The sequence below is a fragment of the Etheostoma spectabile genome, chromosome 7, assembly GCF_008692095.1.
Source record: "Etheostoma spectabile isolate EspeVRDwgs_2016 chromosome 7, UIUC_Espe_1.0, whole genome shotgun sequence".
Taxonomy (NCBI): domain Eukaryota; kingdom Metazoa; phylum Chordata; class Actinopteri; order Perciformes; family Percidae; genus Etheostoma; species Etheostoma spectabile.
In genome coordinates, this window is record NC_045739.1 from 5759268 (window position 1) to 5775328 (window position 16061).

General features: G+C 37.6%; 3 protein-coding genes and 1 long non-coding RNA gene across 5 annotated transcripts in view; 3 read left to right on the forward strand and 1 right to left on the reverse strand.

The window, feature by feature from the left end:
• Positions 1-463, reverse strand: part of LOC116692212 (uncharacterized) — an 18037-nt gene extending 17574 nt beyond the window's left edge. The window contains exon 1 of the long non-coding RNA XR_004332660.1: positions 369-463. This is a non-coding gene — a long non-coding RNA (uncharacterized LOC116692212). The remainder of the gene's footprint in view (positions 1-368) is intronic.
• Positions 1-10806, forward strand: part of LOC116692211 (cytosolic sulfotransferase 1) — a 28772-nt gene extending 17966 nt beyond the window's left edge. Inside the window, exons 4-9 of one of the 2 annotated variants that reach the window (XM_032520306.1) lie at positions 6646-6746; positions 7311-7437; positions 7524-7621; positions 7712-7886; positions 8803-8945; positions 10796-10806. In XM_032520306.1, the coding sequence (XP_032376197.1) occupies positions 6646-6746; positions 7311-7437; positions 7524-7621; positions 7712-7886; positions 8803-8915 (614 nt within the window). In that variant the 3' untranslated portion in view covers positions 8916-8945; positions 10796-10806. Of the gene's footprint in view, positions 1-6645; positions 6747-7310; positions 7438-7523; positions 7622-7711; positions 7887-8802; positions 9278-10795 lie in introns of those variants that run through there. The other variant, XM_032520305.1, reaches the window with a different exon arrangement.
• Positions 1-16061, forward strand: part of LOC116692210 (cytosolic sulfotransferase 1) — a 17246-nt gene that overhangs the window by 575 nt on the left and 610 nt on the right. The window contains exons 2-8 of the mRNA XM_032520304.1: positions 330-468; positions 663-785; positions 1300-1430; positions 1834-1960; positions 2059-2156; positions 2315-2489; positions 2640-4282. Of these exons, the coding sequence (XP_032376195.1) occupies positions 330-468; positions 663-785; positions 1300-1430; positions 1834-1960; positions 2059-2156; positions 2315-2489; positions 2640-2752 (906 nt within the window). The 3' untranslated portion in view covers positions 2753-4282. The remainder of the gene's footprint in view (positions 1-329; positions 469-662; positions 786-1299; positions 1431-1833; positions 1961-2058; positions 2157-2314; positions 2490-2639; positions 4283-16061) is intronic.
• On the forward strand, positions 13821-14975 carry LOC116692897 (cytosolic sulfotransferase 1). The gene is made up of 4 exons (XM_032521482.1): positions 13821-13887; positions 13985-14082; positions 14279-14453; positions 14573-14975. The coding sequence occupies exons 1-4, from the start codon at positions 13821-13823 to the stop codon at positions 14683-14685; spliced, it is 453 nt and encodes a 150-aa protein (XP_032377373.1). The 3' UTR covers positions 14686-14975.

The following is a 16061-nucleotide window of genomic DNA, read 5'->3' on the forward strand; positions in this document are numbered from 1 at the left end:
AAGTCCTGCAATCAAACCTTACTTAAGTAAAAGTATGTAGGTGTAACAGCAACTGCAATTTAATTTAACAATGCATCATTATATTTGTAGCGTTGTTGCTTTCCTGTGAGAAACTCTGAGAAAAACAGCCCTGATTTTGTGACCAATCCAATCTTTCTGTTCATTTCAGTAGATGTTTTCTTCCTTTTGGATTCTTAAGTTATTTCTTAGTTGTTTGTTAGTTGTTTCTCTTCTTTTATATTTTTATAAGACAATCTGACTTGAATTTGATTACACGATGATGTGTTTTGCAGCCTATGTTTTGATTCTGTTCTCTCTTTTTTTCAAAGCTGGATGTAAAGTCTCGACCAGAACTGTTTGATTTTCACGGAGTCTGCATGACTCACTTTTACACAGACAACTGGGAGAACATGCAAAGCTTTCACACCAGGCCTGATGATATACTAATTGCAACATACCCCAAAGCGGGTCAGTTGATACACACATGAACAGGATGTGCTTCACTTAATGCTGTAGTTTGGATTAGATGTGTGTATAGAAGTCTACAATGATCTGAATTTATTAACCCAAATTTACCTCTAGGAATCATCTTATCTTATCTTTATTTATTGTTCATAGTATTATATTATATCTTTTGTTTCATTGATTTTTGTTTCTTTTAGGAACCACCTGGGTAACCTACATTCTTGAACTGCTGAATTTTGGTCAGACAGAAGCTCAGACAACCATCCCTATTTATAAAAGGGTGCCTATATTGGAGGCCGCCTTCCCTATTCTGCAGCAAGGTTGAATTAACTATTGTATACTCCAAATATTACATATGTCACAAACATGCAAACCCTTTTATGACGTGGTGGCAATTCTCAGTCTTGATTAAATCAGTAAACTACATTGTTCACATTGATTTCCCTGTCATTCTGTTGCATTGTATATTATATGTTACGTTATTATGTTATTATTATAATGATTCCGCCACACAGCTCCCGCAGATTGTTTCCCAATATTTAAAATACAGACGTTTTTTTTCACGGCCACATGCACTAAAACGCACATGTGGTCGGAACGGCACAACAGAGAACCTCAGATTAAAATAACATTACTCCACCATGTCTTTTCATGCCAAATATTTGTTTACTGTTATATCAATGCTCTGAATATGTACAGCCCCGTTAATAATAATTAACTGGTGCATTTATTGTCATCATGGTATCTGAATGTTTAATGTGTTTCTGTATTGTCTTGTATTCACGACAATGTAGTATTCACTAATTCACTGTAAACTGTTTTGATAATGTACAGGATTGGGGCCTTCTCCACCCATGTACAAAGGAACAGACCATCTGGACAACCTCGCTATCTCTCCTCGAATCATTAAGACTCATGTTCCAGTCCAGTTTCTGCCAAAATCTTTTTGGGAGCAAAAGTCCAAGGTCCAATTGTTACACATTGTCAAGGAGATCATTCAAAGTGCCCACACAACAGTGTTTTTGTTTTTACATGGAGGAATTATCAGACTTACTACAGATCTTTACTAGGTTTATGTCTGTCTTACATTCTTGTTATTATGTTATAAAAATAGAAACAGAGTTTAACAGCAAATCAATTCAAACACCATGTAGGGTTTTCATTTCATGTGAAGGCTCAATGATAACAAAAGAAAACAGTGATATTGGATGAAGATGATTTATGATCAGTTCTTCATGTCACATATAATACTGCTCTTCAGATAATGTAAGTGTTCCTGTTCCTGTGTGTGTGTGTGTGTGTGTGTGTGTGTGTGTGGTGTGTGTGTGTGTGTCTGTGGTGTGTGTGTGTGTGTTTGTGTGTGTGTAGATAGTCTACGTGGCCCGCAATGCAAAGGACACTGTGGTGTCTTATTTCCATCTGGAACGCATGACCACATTGCACCCAGAGCCCGGAGACTGGAGCAACTACCTCCAGAGATTCATAGAGGGAAAGAGTATGTATGAAATAATGTAATTCAGTTGCTTGCACTGGAAATGCACAGATTTTCTTCATATTTCTTAAATGCTTTAATTTATTGTTCTGTTACTTCAGTGGTGTTTGGATCCTGGTTTGACCATGTGAACGGCTGGTGGGAGAAGAAACAGACATACTCTAATATCCATTACATGTTCTATGAAGATCTGATTGAGGTACGTTTTTGCGGGTTGTCCTTTGTGTGTGTGTGTGTGTGTGTGTAATTTAGAGTTATCATACTAATCAAGTTACTTTTTCATAGTAGGTAGTAATAGCTGTAGGTGGTAATAGAGTATATACTAGTGCAATATTTTACATCTCACACCGTTTCCAGGATACAGGACGGGAAATAGACAAACTCTGCTGCTTTCTGGGTTTGTCTCCTTCCGCTGAGGAGAAGGAAATAATCATAGGCAAAGTGTCATTTGATGTTATGAAAAACGACAACATGGTCAACCGTTCAACAGTGAAAAAGTTTGATTTCACGAAGTCTTCCTTCATGAGGAAAGGTACAGTACATGTGAGATGTCATGAAATCAGATCTCCACCTTCACTAAATATATAATAATAATATATATATATAATAATATATATGTATATATATATATATATATATATATATATTATATTATATCATCTGCATTTTTTTGGTTCTGCAGGGAAAGTTGGTGACTGGAAGAACCACTTCACTGTGACGCAGGATGAAAAGTTTGATGAGAACTACAAGCAGAAAATGAAGAATTCTACTCTGCAGTTTCGTACTGAAGTTTAGAGGCTGTGCACTGCTGTGCATGTCCTGAACTGTGATTTATTTGATAATGATGTTATTTACTGAGTCAGATGATACATTTGATTGATACATATATTGTCTAATTAGTGTGACAATTCTTATTGGGATTTCAACTAATGACTTTCATGTTTAATCCTTGTTGAATCTCATTTTACTGTGTTCAAAAATCAGTGTTATGCTATTCCTTTTTCTGAACTTGTTTAGATTGAGACTGTATTTAAATTGATGCTGTACATAACTGAGTGAAATCAACAACATCTCTTGGAAACAATATCAGTGTATATTTAACCATTGTAAAGAAGAATCACCCCCGTTCAGAAATAATTATGTGATAACAAAACACACACACACACACACACACACACACACACACACACACACACACACCCCACACACACACACACACACACACACACACACACACACTTTTTTTCCCAATTTCAAATGATGTCCCTACAAGGAAACTTTGTCAACATCTGTTTTATCTAAAAAGATCCATTTCTCTGTTTGTTTACATCACCCCAATTTTATTGCTGTAAAATGGGATTGTCAATCAGACAAACTGACCAACACATACAGTATATAACAAAAGATTGATACTTGGCACCTGTGTATCAATACAGTATTGCCACTGAAAAAAATTATGCTACTATGCTGTATCAATTTTTTCCCCACCTATATTATTAATATTAATTTTATTTACACTGTCAATTCATAACACAAGTTGTATTAGGGAACTTCTTTATATAGAGCAAATCTAGACATAACCTACTGTAGATAAGGCATTCTCAGTAGTTTTTGATACCCTGCCTTCATGATGATGGTATACAGCATTATTAATGAAAAATGCCTGAATGCATTGATCTTGTATGTTTGCTGTCAAAATATCTGCTGTTATCAATGTGTTTAAATCTAAATCCCACAATTTGAAGTAGAAATAGGTAATAAACAAATGAGTTGCATTTTTTTCAGTGCTTTGGAGGCCTAACTTATTTCAGGATACAATGAGTAACATAATTCAAATTTTCGAAACATAATAAATGCATAGCTGTTTGGGGCCCAAAAACACTCAATCCGCTACGGACAGGCATGTTTTAAAAGGGCACTGCACTAGCTGTGAAATAGCCTACATAAAAAGGAATACACTAATAATAAACAGCAATAATAATGATATGTTTTCTCATTTTTATTTGAATCCATACATGAAATGCAGCAAGGAATACAAGAACTAAAGTTCAATGAGCAAAGTAAACTAATGAATCTAACACTGTACTTCTGCATTGTGACTACAGACTGGATGCGGCACATTGATTTATTTTCTATGGCACGTACTGCGTTTATGGAGGGGACAACACTATGGGTGCTGGAGGAACCACCCTGGTTATGAAGTAAAAGAGGTAACAGCAAGTACTGATACAGTGAAATCTTACGGGTTCTTAGGAATGTCGACAACAACACAAGGCCATTGTACTGTAAATACTAACCAAGTCAAGCATCTCACATCACTGGGAGGTACAGCAAGTCACCCTGAGGTTGTTTTTGGCTTACAGTGCTCTGTAGCGCCTACCAGAGTCTTTGGCATTTCTGGAGGCTACTGCAGTTTCTTCTTAGCCTCTGGGCCAGCATACAGCATATAGGCTATATATACCAATACTGATGTATCTGTAAATGTTGTCCATGTTGCCACTTGTATGTTTTGTGTTTTGATTAAAGAATAAAACCACTTTTTTTAAATTGTTAATCACAAAAAAGAAGGCCCACCAACTTTTGGTACATTTCACTATTTCTGTGGATAACACAATAGAGGGTGAAGACTGCATTCAAGTTAACATTGTAAAATTAAATTAATTTATATTTGAAGTACATAAATAAGTCAATGTAATGTAATGTGTTGTCTTTTTGGTTTTAATTTGTTTTTAAGTAAATACGCTTGACTTTTGTGCACCATATTCCTGGCAAGTTTAAAACACACAGCTAGTCTCCGCCTGAAAGTCAATAGTTACTGTAATTTATCCTTGCGTGACATGTTTTAGAAGAGTGTTCCTTCCCCTTACACACAAACTCAACTTCCTTTCTCTCATTCTTTAGCCTATGCCAAACATCCTTTTTGATTTGTTCTCTGAATGTGGTGTGGGGTTGCTACATATCCACGGCTGTACAAAGGTTGCAAAATATCCACAGCTGGACATTGCCCTTGGGTAAGGCACCTTCCTTATTTGTTTCAACCTCCTGGCCATTTCTCTTCATTGGCAGTATTTTTGAAAATGGGCCAAGACTCTTTATCTACAATACGCATATCCAGGAGAGGGTGGTTCTACCTAGGACACGCTGTGTCTTTTGACAGAACAGAGCTGTTGATTTAAAAAAGAACACAGCAAAAACTTTGTTATTCTTTCCATGTGTTATTAACTCAAAGGCACTTTAAAGTCAAGTGAATGCAACATGTTTTGAGTTGAGACCATGCACACTGTGTAGATAATTTACCAAGTGGCTGACATTGCTTAAATGTGCATGTGGTATGTTCTTTGTATCTTTCCTGTTTAAATTCCTGATGCCTGATTTGAGAGCCTCGACATCTGGAAAGGGGAGGGGCTGGAGAACCATATCACATCTGAGTCTCCAATTACAATGGGGAAAGTGGTATGCAACGAGGAAAGAGGAAGGAAAACAGATTGTTATCTGAGAAAATTCCAAGCAGAAGAAAGAGAAAAAGTGTCTGAAATACAGCAGAGAAACCAGCAGTTCTCAGAATGCCATCGGAGATGGACAAGGTATGTCTTTTTTATTTGATCTAAAGACTAAACATTTCTTTCAAAAAATTCTTCTTGTGCTTCACTTTCAAGTGGGGTTCATTTCTTGATAAATCATGTAAGGCTCAGGAAAAGAGAATGGACTTGTGGACTGACATATTTTTTAACGCAACTTAATACTAAATCTTTGATTACACCATGTCCTTTTGGTTAGCTATTTGTTGTTCCTCTCCTTTCAAGAGGACACGTAGAAGTTAATTTTGTAACATTCTGTCTTCTGTGTCTGCAACTGACAGTGAACAATCTTTGCATTATTTTCCCCACAGTCATAATGCTGCAGTTCAATTACTCACATGCAATGACCATATGCTTTGTATGTTGTTCTTTTCTTTTTTTCTTTTTTTTTTTACTTCTCGACCCAAATGTTGATTCCTGATTGCATACTAAATTTTTCACAAACAACTGGGAGAACGTTCAAAACTTTCGGGCCCGGGCCCGATGTAATTTATTGCAACATACCCCAAAGCGGGTCATCCTGTGCATTAACAGCAATAAAAATGTTTTGGAGCTATAAAACCGTGTTTATTGAGTGAGGGGTTCCCGTAATCTCTCCCCTCTCCCCTCTCTCTCTTCCTCACTCCCCTTTTTTCTCTCTCCTCTAGAACAACATGGGCCCTTTTTAACCTTTGCCTCTAAATTTTTGGTCAGACAAGCATCAGCTCCCCCCAATTTTTGAAAGGTGCCTTTTTGGAGTCTCATCCCAGTTAGGCTCATTTTATAAAAACTACTTCCAGTAATGCATCCAAATTTACCCTTTAATGACCCGTGGGGGATTTTTTTCCTTTTTTTTAAACTTTTTTTAATATTATTTTGTACTGAAAAATTTTCCCCTTTTGTTAGTTTATTAGTAACTATTAAAACATATTCCAGAATCAGGGCTTTTGTAAGTGGGGAATTGGGAGTTTGATTTTCTTTCTAATTCGGTGGAGAGCAACACTCCAAACAGCCAAGCAGAAAAATGAAACCCAATATGTAAAATCACGCAACATAAAAACAGCAAACAAATGTAACCATTACTTCTGCCCTGTGAAACTTTGCTTACTGCATCTTTACCTCTTCATTCAGGGAAAGACATGGTAGACAACCTCCTGACTTCTCCTCGAATCATTAAAACTCACTTTCCAATCCAGTTTGTGCCAAAGTCCTTTTGGGAGCAAAACTGCAGGGTCAGTAGTTTGTGTTTTCTTTGCATTATATAAACTACAAGCAAACCCCCTTTGGAGGTCATTTCCCCTGGCCCTCACTTGACTCCTGACACTTTTGCCCCTGCACCCCCGCCCTCTCCCCTGCTTTCTCCTAAAACCTCCCCTGATCCTTCTTGACCCCCTTGCCCCATCCCTTGAAAGTATCCTGTGCAAAGGGTAGAACTCCAAGCTGTGTTAATTGCACATTTGGAAGGGATGTGAAAAAAGGTGCATGATTCATACCTAAAAAAAAATGCACAACTAGAATAGAATAGATAAATAGCATGCCTTTATGGCCATTGCACATTACACAACTACACTTGGTGTGGATTTCCTGATAAAGTACAGTATCATCCCAAACATGCTTGCACGCTTACACACCACATGCAGTACACACACCTGCCCAGCTGAAAAACTAACAATAAAAAAAGATCAAATTTGAGGCAAGTCAACCACCAGTTACAACAAACACTTGGTGTGTAAAAGTATGTTATGTCTTATGTAACGTTAGTCTTCAGATCATTGAAGTGTTTTCTTCTCCTGCAGATGGTCTACGTGGCACGCAATGCCAAAGACAACATGGTGTCTTATTTTCACTTTGATCGCATGAACCAGATTCAGCCAGAGGCTGGAGAATGGAGCAGCTTCTTCCACAGATTCATGGAGGGAAAGAGTATGTACTATATGATGATGTCTTTTATTGATACAGATTTTCCTGAATGCAACAGTGATTTTATGCGTTGTTCTGTTGCCATACAGTGGTGTTTGGATCCTGGTATGACCATGTGAACGGCTGGTGGGAGAAGAAACAGACATACTCAAAAATCCACTACATGTTCTACGAAGATCTGATTGAGGTATATTAGTTGTTTGTGTCTCCTCCTACTCAGGCTATCTTTCCTTTCTAGCTGGTAACAATGCATTGATTGAGACAACTGTGTTTCCAGGATACTGGACGGGAAATAGACAAACTCTGCTCCTTTCTTGGTTTGTCTCGTTCAGCCGAGGAGAAGAACAGAGTTACTCGTGGAGTGCAGTTTGACAGCATGAAAAAGGACGACATGGCGAACTACTCTACGAACTTTGTTATGGACTTCAAAATTTCTCCTTTTATGAGAAAAGGTAAGCTTTGGTGCACAACCTTTTGATATAAATGAACATCCGTTACATTAAAACCATTACCAAATGAGTTGATACAAAAATAAAGACTTTCAGCTCCTCATAACTCTCTCTGTATTTCTCAGTATGGCTATGTTCAGAATATTGTGTCACCCATGCGCAGAAATTCAAGTTAAAAAAAAAGCCCTCTTTTGAAGAGTCCATGTTTTTCCTAGCAACTGTGTGGAGGAGGGGTGGGTGTTAGGTGCGATCACGGAAGCCTTGTATCATGTGGTCACATCAAAAGAATTGTCGTCATTACTCAGAACTCCCCATGGGGCCAACAGAAACTACGCACTATTGTTTCAGTGAATAAATAGTTTAAAGGTGCCCTGCCCTGCAAATTTTTATTTGCATTTTTTGAAAAACGTTTCATCCATATGTGTTTGTGTTATGTTGTGAATGTGAAAATGAACTGCAACCTCCTCTGTCAGCTCTAGCCAAAGAAAAGAAATGAGTGGAGAAATCAGGCCAATTACAAAAGCTGGTCATTCTGACGTCATGTTGCATTTGCTCATTACTATTCATGAACTCACCCTGTTGCACTGGGTAAAGGATGCTGATAGCCAGGCTCTCATTGGCTGGCTGTTAGCCAATCAGAGTCAAGCAGCTTAGCTCGTTGAATATGAATGAGAACTGGCACAAATTGAGCTGAGTCTTCCTGCAGGCTTTCTATACCACGTTAAAATGGCTTGAAACAAGTTAACCAAGGCATTTTTGCAACAAAAAAAATGTTAGTCCATGGTAGGACTTCAGGCAGTATACCACAAAGTCGTGAAATACGTGTGGCAGGGCACCTTTAAATGTGTGTGACAAGAAAAGCAAATTCAAATCTTTTAGCTAAAAAAATTAAACCGTGATTCTCTCTGCGGTTCTGCAGGGAAGGTTGGTGACTGGAAGAACCATTTCACTGTGGCCCAGAATGAACAGTTTGATGAAGACTACAAGAAAAAGATGAAGAATTCCACACTTCAGTTCCGCACTGACATTTAAACGGGACTGGACAGGCTGTGTAGATTGGACGTGTGGTGTTTTTGTGAAAGAAAATCAAGTTATTGTTGCCTCTAATGCAGTGATTCTCAAAGTGGGGTTTGTAGCACTCTGCCAGGGGGTCCGTGAAAAGTTTTCAGATTCCTTCTTTTAAATCATGATTTTTTTCTTTTTTTTCAAAAGGCATTATAGTTCCACAAATAATTTTTCATATTCTTAAATCTGTAACAGTTTATACATTTATTTTATATATTTAACATTTCTTTCATAGCACTAAAGTGTAGCAAAAATGCAAATGTAGAAAATTAACCAATGTTGTAATTGATCAAAAATCCTTGAATAAAAATGTAATCCTGTTCACCACACTGCCCATACGTACAGTCTAACTCTTCAGAAGAATGAAATGTTAATGTGTAATTAAAGATCAGCTATGACTAAACTATTTACATTTATCTTCTCAAATGAGAGCAAGAGATTAATGTAATCAATAAAACAAAATCCAATTTTTTTTATTCATATCTATAATTTTTATATTTGCAATAAATCAAGAACTCATTCATGTTGTTCATTTTGTTTGTTTTTCTGTGTATGAGACATCAAATAACAATATGATCAGATAATAGGTAAAAAGAGTGGAGGGTATGAAATTGGACTTGATACACACACAAAAACACTTTACTAACGTTTAGTTACTTGTTTGACCAGCCTAAGCTAACAAAGTAACACAGGGCAGCAGTATACACTCCTACAAGTTGTGCAGTATGTCAGCAAGTTCATGTATTACAAAACAAACTGACTTCTTTATTTTTTATTATTCTGACACTGATTTGGGAAATATCTTCTCAGCAGAGTGACTGGTTCGCTTTGAACTGTAGGTTTTAAAATGTGTTGCATATTAAAGTTATTTGGTAAATTTATGATTGACATAGCAAGTATTTTACCAAGCAATTTTAACAGTAACCCGGGATTACTTTTAGCTACAGTATATAGAATATTTTGACAGAAGTCAATTTTGAAGTACTTTTACTTTGCTTGAGTATTTCCACTTCCAGCCTCTTTATACTTTTACTCCACTAGGCAACATGGAAAGATACTAATTTGTACTCTACTACATAAATTTGATAGCTTTAGTTCAAACTATACAGAATCAGATTGATCATACACAATATAAATCAACTAACGAATGTGTTACAACCCTTACGTTTATGCCTAGGGGAAGCTAGGAAGTAACATAAACCGTATACCCAAACTACTACAAGTACTACCATTAAACTAGTCCTGTAACAATTATCTTTATTTCACCATCTAACTATATATATATATATACATATATATTTATATATGTATACATAACTAAATGTTACGCGTCTGAATCACTAAATTGTCACTGACTTCCTGCCAATGTGACAGGTAGATTGACAGTGTTACCCGCCAATTGCAAAATTCACCCACATTGTGCAAGTGGTCGGGTGTTAATTTCAGGCCCTGTTCCTAACATTAAATACTACTGTTGAGTTATAAAAAGTTAAAAACAATCTTTTGAAAACATTGCATTTCTGTTTATGTACGATGCAGCCAAGTTAGGGAAATTTGCATTGTCTCTGTGAAGAGGTCAAGACCGGCCCGGTTGTCTCTCACCTTCCCCTCTGTTCCTCTGACTCTAAAGAATTGATCAGGTCAAGTCTGGCATTTAACATATAGAAAGTTTAAAGCCATGTCCTTCCTCAATGGAGAGCTAAGATGAACTCAATATGTTACCGTCCCAACGACGGACCAATGAGAATGGATTTGAAAACACCAGGTGAAAAGGAACAGCCCCCAGGTGCAGGGGATAAGTGTGTGTGATTTATGAATATTCAGGACTGGTCTCCATCAGGGAGAAGGATGGATCAAGTCCGCTGTCAGCTGCAGTGTCATCATGTTTTGTGTTGTATTGGCTTTGTCTTATCATCTTCATCATGCTAATTAAATAAACCTTTTTCTTAATTCTCAGCCTCTCTTTGTCCTCATCAAATCAAAGAACACGTGATAGTTAGTTTTTTCTAACACTACCTTACATGGCAAAGCTTGGCTGTAACTTTACACAACAAAACGCCTAGCACAGCACAGACAACATATATGATCAATACTACCACTTTATAAGTCGGGAAGACATCCGTGCCACTGTTTTGGGTGTCTGGCATTAAACCTCAGCTGCTGCACTGAACATCTGGCTGTTACTCAAAAACTCATTAGCCACTGGGGATGCACTTGTGAAAAGACACGCCCATGCAAGAGGTGTGTGTCAGGCAGGGAGCTGGGATCCAAGGTCACAAAGCTGAAAGAGTCTGATCAGTGCATAAAGAAGCAAAGGGAACTGTAAACAAAGTTGTACGTTTTACTATTGATATTGGCAGAAATCTAATTCCATAGTTCAGTGTCAAATCACATCTGCCAGGAGAGGTGATTGAAGTAACAGTAAAGTAAGATTTGTAGAAGTGAAGAAACACACTGGGAGAAGAGGAAAATACAACCAGGAAAGAGCAGTCAGAGGAAAACATCAGCAATATGGATGAGGTATGGCTCCAGATCATTTTTTTTCTTATTGTGTTTTTTCTCCAAAATATGCTCCCTTTCCAGTGGGGTTCAGCTATACACGTAGTCAGGAAGAGGTATTCAGATCAATTGTTTAAGTAAAGGTAGCATTACCAGACTGAGAAAATACTCCACTGCAAGTAAAAGTCCTGCATTCAAACCTTACTTAAGTAAAAGTACGTAGCTATAACAGCAACTGCAATTTAATTTAACAATGCATCATTATATTGTAGCGTTGTTGCTTTCCTGTGAGAAACTCTGAGAAAAACAGCCCTGATTTTGTGACCAATCCAATCTTTCTGTTCATTTCAGTAGATGTTTTCTTCCTTTTGGATTCTTAAGTTATTTCTTAGTTGTTTGTTAGTTGTTTCTCTTCTTTTATATTTCTAGAAGACAATCTGACTTGAATTTGATTACACAATGATACGTTTTGCAGCCTATGTTTTGATTCTGTTCTCTCTTTTTTTCAAAGCTGGGTATAATGTCTCGACCAGAACTGTTTGATTTTCACGGAGTCTGCATGACTCACTTTTACACAGACAACTGGGAGAACATGCAAAACTTTCACACCAGGCCTGATGATATACTAATTGCAACATACCCCAAAGCGGGTCAGTTGATACACACATGAACAGGATGTGCTTTGCTTTATACTGTAGTTTGGATTAGATGTGTGTATAGAAGTCTACAATGATCTGAATTTATTAACCCAAATTCACCTCTAGGAATCATCTTATCTTATCTTTATTTATTGTTCATAGTATTATATTATATCTTTTGTTTAATTGATTTTTGTTTCTTTTAGGAACCACCTGGGTAACCTACATTCTTGAACTGCTGAATTTTGGTCAGACAGAGGCTCAGACAACCATCCCTATTTATAAAAGGGTGCCTATATTGGAGGCCGCCTTCCCTATTCTGCAGCAAGGTTGAATTAACTATTGTATACTCCAAATATTACATATGTCACAAACATGCAAACCCTTTTATGACGTGGTGGCAATTCTTAGTCTTGATTAAATCAGTAAACTAAATTATTCACATTGATGTCATTCTGTTGCATTGTATTTTACATATTATATTATCATGTTATTATTATAAGGATGCCGCCACACAGCTCTCTCAGATTGTTTCCCAATACTTGAAATACAGACGTTGTTTTTCACGGCCACATGCACAACACGCACATGTGGTCGGAACGGCATAACAGAGAACCTCATATTAAAATAACATGTCTTTTCATTCCAAATATTTGTTTACTGTTAATGCTCTGAATATGTGCAGCCCCGTTAATAATAATTAATTGGTGCATTTATTGTCATCATGGTATCTGAATGTTTAATGTGTATCTGTCTTGTCTTGTATTCACGACAATGTCCATCCATCCATCCATCTTCATCCGCTTATCCGGTATCGGGTCGCGGGGGCAGCAGCTCCAGTAGGGGACCCCAAACTTCCCTTTCCCGAGCCACATCAACCAGCTCCGACTGGGGGATCCCGAGGCGTTCCCAGGCCAGGTTGGAGATATAATCTCTCCACCTAGTCCTGGGTCTTCCCCGAGGCCTCCTCCCAGCTGGACGTGCCTGGAACACCTCCCTAGGGAGGCGCCCAGGAGGCATCCTTACCAGATGCCCGAACCACCTCAACTGGCTCCTTTCGACGCGAAGGAGCAGTGGCTCTACTCCGAGCTCCTCTCGGATGACTGAGCTTCTCACCCTATCTCTAAGGGAGACGCCAGCCACCCTCCTGAGGAAACCCATTTCGGCCGCTTGTACCCGACAATGTAGTATTCACTAATTCACTGTAAACTGTTTGGATAATGTACAGGATTGGGGCCTTCTCCACCCATGTACAAAGGAACAGACCATCTGGACAACCTCGCTATCTCTCCTCGAATCATTAAGACTCATGTTCCAGTCCAGTTTCTGCCAAAACCTTTTTGGGAGCAAAAGTCCAAGGTCCAATTGTTACACATTGTCAAGGAGATCATTCAAAGTGCCCACACAACAGTGTTTTTGTTTTTACATGGAGGAATTATCAGACTTACTACAGATCTTTACTAGGTTTATGTCTGTCTTACATTCTTGTTATCATGTTATGAAAAGAGAAACAGCGTTTAACAGCAAATCAATTTAAACACCATGTAGGGTTTTCATTTCATTTGAAGGCTCAATAATGATAAAAGGAAACAGTGATATTGGATGCAATACTGCTCTTCAGACAATGTAAGTGTTTTTTTGCTGTGTGTGTGTGTGTGTGTGTGTGTGTGCGTAGATAGTCTACGTGGCCCGCAATGCAAAGGACACTGTGGTGTCTTATTTCCATCTGGAACGCATGACCACATTGCACCCAGAGCCTGGAGACTGGAGCAACTACCTCCAGAGATTCATAGAGGGAAAGAGTATGTATGAAAACTGTAATTCAGTTGCTTGCATTGGAAAAGCACACCTTTTCTTTGTATTTCTTAAATGCTTTCATTTATTGTTCTGTTACTTCAGTGGTGTTTGGATCCTGGTTTGACCATGTGAACGGCTGGTGGGAGAAGAAACAGACATACTCTAATATCCATTACATGTTCTATGAAGATCTGATTGAGGTAAGTTTTTGTGGGTTGTCCTTTGTGTGTGTGTGTGCGTGTGTGTGTGTGCGTGTGTGTGCGTGTGTGTGTGTGTGTGTGTGTGTGTGTGTAATTTAGAGTTCTCATACTAATTAAGTTACTTTTTCATAACGCTGCTGTAGGTGGTAATAGAGCATATACTAGTGCACTATTTTACATCTCACACCGTTTCCAGGATACAGGACGGGAAATAGACAAACTCTGCTGCTTTCTGGGTTTGTCTCCTTCCGCTGAGGAGAAGGAAATAATCATAGGCAAAGTGTTGTTTGATGTTATGAAAAACGACAACATGGTCAACCGTTCAACAGTGAAAGAGTTGGATTTCACAAAGTCTTCCTTCATGAGGAAAGGTACAGTACATGTGAGATGACATAAAATCAGATCTCAACCTTCATAAATTATACATATATATATATGACCAAACAAAGTGTATATATACATACATAAACACATTTTTTTGGTTCTGTAGGGAAAGTTGGTGACTGGAAGAACCACTTCACTGTGGCGCAGGATGAAAAGTTTGATGAGAACTACAAGCAGAAAATGAAGAATTCTACTCTGCAGTTTCGTACTGAAGTTTAGAGGCTGTGCACTGCTGTGCATGTCCTGAACTGTGACTCATTTGATAATGATGTTGATTACTGAGTCAGATGATACATTTGATTGATACATATATTGTCTAATTAGTGTGGCAATTCTTATTATGATGTCAACTAATGACTTTCATATGTATAACCCTGGTTGAATCTCATTTTACTGTGTTCAAAAATCAGTGTTATGCCAGTCATTTGTGGAACTTATTTAGATTGAAGTGTACTGGATTTAAAATGATGCTGTACATAACTGAGTGCAATCAACAACAGTCTCTGGGAAACAATATCAGTGTATATTTAACCATTGTAAAAGAAGAATCACCCATGTTTCCGAAATAATTATGTGGTAACACACACACGCACACATGCACCCACACCCACACACACACCACACACACACACACACACACACACACACACACACACACACACACACACACACACACTCACTCACTCTTTTGGCAGATGCTTCTTCATTTTTTTTACTATCATTAATTAAGGGTGGGAATCATCAGATGCCTCCAGATACGATATCATCACAATATTGATGCCACAATACGATATTATTGCGATTTTAAACATATTGCAATATTCTGCAATTTATAACCTTTTTTCCAACTTCTAATTTTTCCCAATTTCAAATGATGTCCCTACAAGGAAACTTTGTCAACATCTGTTTTATCTAAAAAGATCCATTTCTCTGTTTGTTTACATCACCCCAATTTTATTGCTGTAAAATGGGATTGTCAATCAGACAAACTGACCAACACATACAGTATATAACAAAAGATTGATACTTGCACCTGTGTATCAATACAGTATTGCCACTGAAAAAATCACGCTACTATGCTGTATCGATTTTTCCCCCCACCCCTATTATTAATATTAATTTTATTTACACTGTCAATTCATAACACAAGTTGTATCAGGGAACTTCTTTATATAGAGCAAATCTAGACATAACCTACTGTAGATAAGGCATTCTCAGTAGTTTTTGATACCCTGCCTTCATGATGATGGTATACAGCATCATCAATGAAAATTGTCTTAATGCATTGATCTTGTATGTTTGCTGTCAAAATATCTGCTGTTATCAATGTGTTTGATTCTAAATCCCACAATTCTAAGTAGAAGAAGGTAGTAAACTAATAAATTGCATTTTTTTTCAGTGCTTCGGAGGCCTAAATTATTTCAGGATACAGTGAGTAACATAATTCAATATTTTCTAAACATAATAAATGTATAGCTGTTTGGGGCCCAAAAACACTCAATCCGCTACGGACAGGCATGTTTTAAAAGGGCACTGCACTAGCTGTGAAATAGCCTACATAAAAAGGAATACACTAATAATAAACAGCAATAATA